The sequence below is a fragment of the Trichoplax adhaerens genome, genomic scaffold (assembly GCF_000150275.1).
Source record: "Trichoplax adhaerens TRIADscaffold_3 genomic scaffold, whole genome shotgun sequence".
NCBI lineage: Eukaryota > Metazoa > Placozoa > Uniplacotomia > Trichoplacea > Trichoplacidae > Trichoplax > Trichoplax adhaerens.
In genome coordinates this window covers 7,211,052-7,216,200 of record NW_002060945.1, presented here as the reverse complement: position 1 = coordinate 7,216,200, position 5,149 = coordinate 7,211,052, and the positions used below count along the sequence as shown (strand labels likewise).

Below are 5,149 nucleotides of genomic sequence, written 5' to 3'. Positions count from 1 at the left end.
TTGCAATTCTGTACTTTTCGGTATACAGAAATGCTAAGTAAGAAAGGTTACGATCATAGCATACTATCATGAAGTTTTTTAATTTTATACTGTGCGAACATTGAATTTAGTATAATAGCAGATGAAGATTAAAGTTATTAGCTTTACGGCTGTCGATTGTATTTATCAATTAACGATAAATCGTAACAGGTTAGAAGCGCACGGTAAAAGCCTAAATATTGGTCTTGAAATTTCAACGATAATCGACCAGTATTAATAATTTATTGTATAAATAATGATTATAATTGTCCACATATGCTACGTTAAGTTCATTTATGGAGATAACTTGGCTATAATTTTGTAGGTAGCTCTCACATTTACAGTATGTACTTTATTTCAAAACTCATTTACTGTACTGTACTTTATAGCATATCCATTTGTGAGAGGGAATCAAAATAGGATTTGGGCGCATGCTGCGCTGTATCCAGATTGAGATGGTATTATTGTCTGCAACTTAAAAAAACATTTTTATGGATCTAATATTTATTATTTTTGAAAGCGAAAAAATTTTTGGTTTATGATGCGTCTCGCCATTGACTGTCTGCACTCTGCAGGTAACGCTAACTTATGCAGCTGGCCAAAAATAAAAATTATCGACGTTCGTCTTTCATCAATTATGTAGTATACGTTTTAAGAGAATTGCTATTACCAATTCATAAATACGAGTGGCCGCATTTGACGAAAGGCTTTGCCCATTCAAATTTTAACGATATTATTAAATAAGATTACCTTGCGTTACGGATGATGATTATTTTTTTATCATCGAACAATTATAAAAATTTTGAAAAGATTCAAAAGAATTCAACATCGGAATTCAATCTTCTACCATTACTTCTAGTGTACAGTATTCCTAATTCATAATTATATTATCATTAGTATTATCCATTTATGATTGCACAACTGTACAGTACCCAACACGACACTAGTGTTTTAGGCATTGGATCCGATCGTGTCCAAAATTTCGTCTATCTGATTCTCTGCAGCCTCCGCAGCACAACATTGCTTAAACTGTACAGTGTACAGTACCTCATCCACATACTGTACTGTACAATGTACAGTGTACTGTACAGTACAGTATAACGTCGCAAACCTGCGTACAGCTCACTACAGTGTACTGTACTGTACTGTACAGCATCGTGAAGTAAAAACACAAGTACAGTACTGTACTATACTGTACTGTACTGTCCAATACACATGCGCACTACGCGAAGAGCGTCGCATGTACAGTATATTGTACTGTACAAAAACAATACTGAATCAAGAACGCCAGCGTACAGTGTACTGTACTGTATGTTGAAGAGTGAAGACTAAAAAGTTGAAAGCTCCGTAGTCGCTGATGTGTTGATTGCTCAAGAACGAAATCAAATTCTTAAAGCAAAAAAATAAGGGAATCCCATGAACGTAAGTTCTATAGACGGACTAATAACTTTAGTCGATCATACTGTAACTATTAATGAATAAAGTAGTGCATTCATGGATAAAATAGATCCTCAGATAGAACGCTTTTCACCAGTGAAGCTATGAAATATTGCAATGTTGATCCCAATTCCGTAATAACTGTACTCAGTAAGCACAGATTTCTTCTTCAAACTACACTACGTACAGTACAGCAATGAAAATAAGGATGATATTGAGACAAACTTCGATAGTACTGTACAGTACTGTATACTCTAAATGTTGGACTACTTTTACGTCAATCATTTTCTTACAGGATCTTGGCGCTTATGTCACTCTTTCCGAATAGACTGTATCAATTTTAGAAAGACTAAATTGATCCTACATTCGACTTTTTTGTTGCTATGAGTGCCAGTCTAAGGTAGCTACGAGTTCCATACGTGGTAGAAATTTGTAGTACAATAGAAGTCTCCGGTATGCGAATACTGGACGATACGATACAATCCCTGATACAATACTTGAAAAGTCTTGGGTGTAGACCACAACACTCAGTACGGCATAGTTTACAGTATTTGTTAATTATTGCTATACTGTACGTATCTGCTATAAATGTAATACTCGTCTCCGGTCCCCGCTGGACACGACTCACGACGGCTAAAAATGAAGAATCTTAGTTGTGTACTCCTTCACAATACTGTGTACTGTAATATGTGTACCAATAGAAGTAAATAATGTACATATTCGGTCCTAAATATTTCCAATAATTACAACTTTTCCAGGCGCGCTTGCTACATGTAAGGTCATAAACGCGAAACATACAGTACTGCACGAGTAGAAGTACGGTACAGTACATTGTACATATCAAATTTCATCTTATTATATAGTATTATATTCTATATCTCTACGTATTGCACTAGAATGACTCGTCGACAACAGCAATTGATGATGATTAAGCACATTACACCGCTATACTGGATATTTTTTTAGTGAAAACGTCAAAAGGTTTATTAACAAAAACCGTTGATACTGATCGTCTGGGTTTTACATTTAGTACCTTGTACGCACGTTACGACGTGTATAATCATAATGATGTATAATTAATTATTAGCAAAAGCATTTAATCGGTTAATCTACTGCCATGTTTAATAACAGATAGCAAGAAATATAAATATTCCGCGTAACTGCTCGTCAGGACAGACGATCAGTCTTGATATGAACTCTTTATGATACTTCGTTTTACTTTGGCCAATTTAGAAAAGATCAAGACCTGTTTAGGATTATAGTACAAAGTATATAGCAATACAGCACACTACTTAATGTATTACTAACTTAGGATCATACTTTTCACATTTACGTATGCGTTAACATTCGCGCAAGCACCTCTGTAATAAACAGTTAGATTCGATTGCTAGCCTAGTCTGCATTCTCTAAAAACGTATTTTTACGGTTTATTGCTGTATATGAATAGAACTATATGAACATAACAGTGTCCTTATTAACTCTACTGATTAATACCACGATTACGGCAAACGATCGATCATTCTTCGACATTTCGTCAATTGAGATAAATTGCGATGTAGTAGTGTAGTGTAGTACGGTGCACGTACATTTATTACTTGCTTAGATTTTATACAATCAGTGTAAAAACAATCTTTTTAGAACGTTTCAGAACTCTCTAAACTGCAGTTACGCTCAGTAAAAACAGCATTTTTCAAAATTAGTTGTCATCTCTCTCGAACTGGTATACTGTACTGTAATCTACAAACTAGAGGCTTGCCTATCACTGACTGGAAACCTACAGTACTGCTCTGTAGAGGTTGAGATGCACGCCTTGGCACAGACTGCTGCGGTAACTGTTTGAAACAACCCGTTTCAAACTCTACAGTACTTAGTGACTCCGAATATTGTAAAGCACAGTACAGTACACTGTACTGTAGTATTGTCCGATACAGTACATTGTACTGTATGGAAACGCGTCAACACCAACTGTAAATAGCTTCGAAAATACCTAAACGCTCCCTGCTTTGGTCATTTCGTCTGTATTAATGTACAGGATTGATCACTATTTTGGAGATCAGTAACACTCAACTACGCTTAAAATGATAGTGGACTGTATCATTTCCAATTTTACAAAGCCATTTTTACTATAACCAAAAGTCAGAAATTGACACTCTTCATATTTACTTTTGCTAGCACACCATTTACACCACTGCGATGGACGATATGTCCATTACGTGAATTCTTCATTTATTTAATTGAATTAATTAAATAGAAAAAGCCAAGAGCAATAAAAGGACAAAATGGACAAAAATAACCTGCTAAACTGTATCTATTTGTGCTTTTTATTAACCCTCGTAACGTATGTGACTAATAGATTGACGTGATTTTCTGACTAGTTTTAGCTTCGAAGGACTTTTTACTTTTCCTATCAACACTACATGTGGTAATTACCCAATTAGTGAATGACAGTATCCCTAAAAAGCTCTCGAAGTGGGTCAACGATAATTGGTTTGCCTCTTAAAGAATAGCTTCATCATGGCCAGAATGAAGTTTATCACCGTAGATATCATGATGCTTCTTTCGCTTGGGTTAATATGTTCTATTGGTTTGGTTGATTGTCAGCTACCTAGCAAAGGTAAGACGAAGATACAGGAAATCAACTTTCCGCACGTGATACCATAATACGCGTAATACCATCTATGTTCATTCATCTATCCTGTACATAACACAGTGCACCGTGGTGACTTAGATTAACAGTAAATTATGTCTATGTGAAATATTTTATGAACTTATTCAGAATTAAACTGATTTCAACTACAGTATTCCAAGAACCTTTATCAGACTTTATGCATATTGCGGCATTGATTGATTTGTAGATATTTCCTATTATTGTTTTTGTGTGTAATGATATACCGGTAGGTGGCATGTAATAGTTGATCGTTTCATAAACATTTTAAAACTTGAGTGATAATGGTCCTCTGTCTTCACTTTACACTTTAGTACGGAGTGATCTGGCTTTACTCAGTTTATTTATTATTATTCTCTTGTAGTATGCTATGAACCTTCCGGCGAGGGACTAATTATGAAAGTAATCGCTGATGCTCCTATCTTAAAAGGTTGTACGGTCTACGTTGGATCAATTTTTTTTGCCAACTATCGAATGCATACACAAGCACATGTCAATGCTTCAATATTCCCTGATTTACGGGAGATTACTGGATCTCTAGTAATGGGTTTAGTGGCTGGCAAATATCCAACCTCCCTTGGTTTTATGTTTCCAAATTTACGTGTAATCCGTGGCAATCAATTCTTTTATGGCTTTACCTTGCTTCTTTATTTTGATCAGCAATTACTAGACATGTCATTACCTTCACTCACCAAAATCGAACGCGGTAAAGTCAGAATCCAGAACAATAAGATTATGTGCTACTATAATACTATTAAATGGTCAAGTGTTATGGGATCAAGTTATGCACCTGATAGAATCATCACAAAAACTTTACCGACTAATTGCCCAACTTGTCCAGCTAAATGCAATGGTTATTGTTGGAATGCACAGAAATGCCAAATCAGTATGTTGATTGATTAATAAATTACATTTACTACTGTAGAGCCCCTCCCTTGCTCATGATACTTTGTGTACTGTCTATGTACTTTTTTACTTTATATTATACTCACTACAGCCAGTTTTTTATTTTAGAGTATCTTGATCTGT

General features: G+C 35.2%; 1 protein-coding gene across 1 annotated transcript; it reads left to right on the top strand.

Annotated features, from left to right (window-relative positions):
* Positions 1 to 3,969: 3,969 nt before the first annotated feature.
* Positions 3,970 to 5,023, top strand: TRIADDRAFT_54804 (uncharacterized protein; the record flags this gene model as incomplete). Its single annotated transcript, XM_002111109.1, has 2 exons — positions 3,970 to 4,069; positions 4,485 to 5,023. The coding sequence occupies 2 exons, from the start codon at positions 3,970 to 3,972 to the stop codon at positions 5,021 to 5,023; spliced, it is 639 nt and encodes a 212-aa protein (XP_002111145.1).
* Between the last annotated feature and the right edge of the window lie 126 nt (positions 5,024 to 5,149).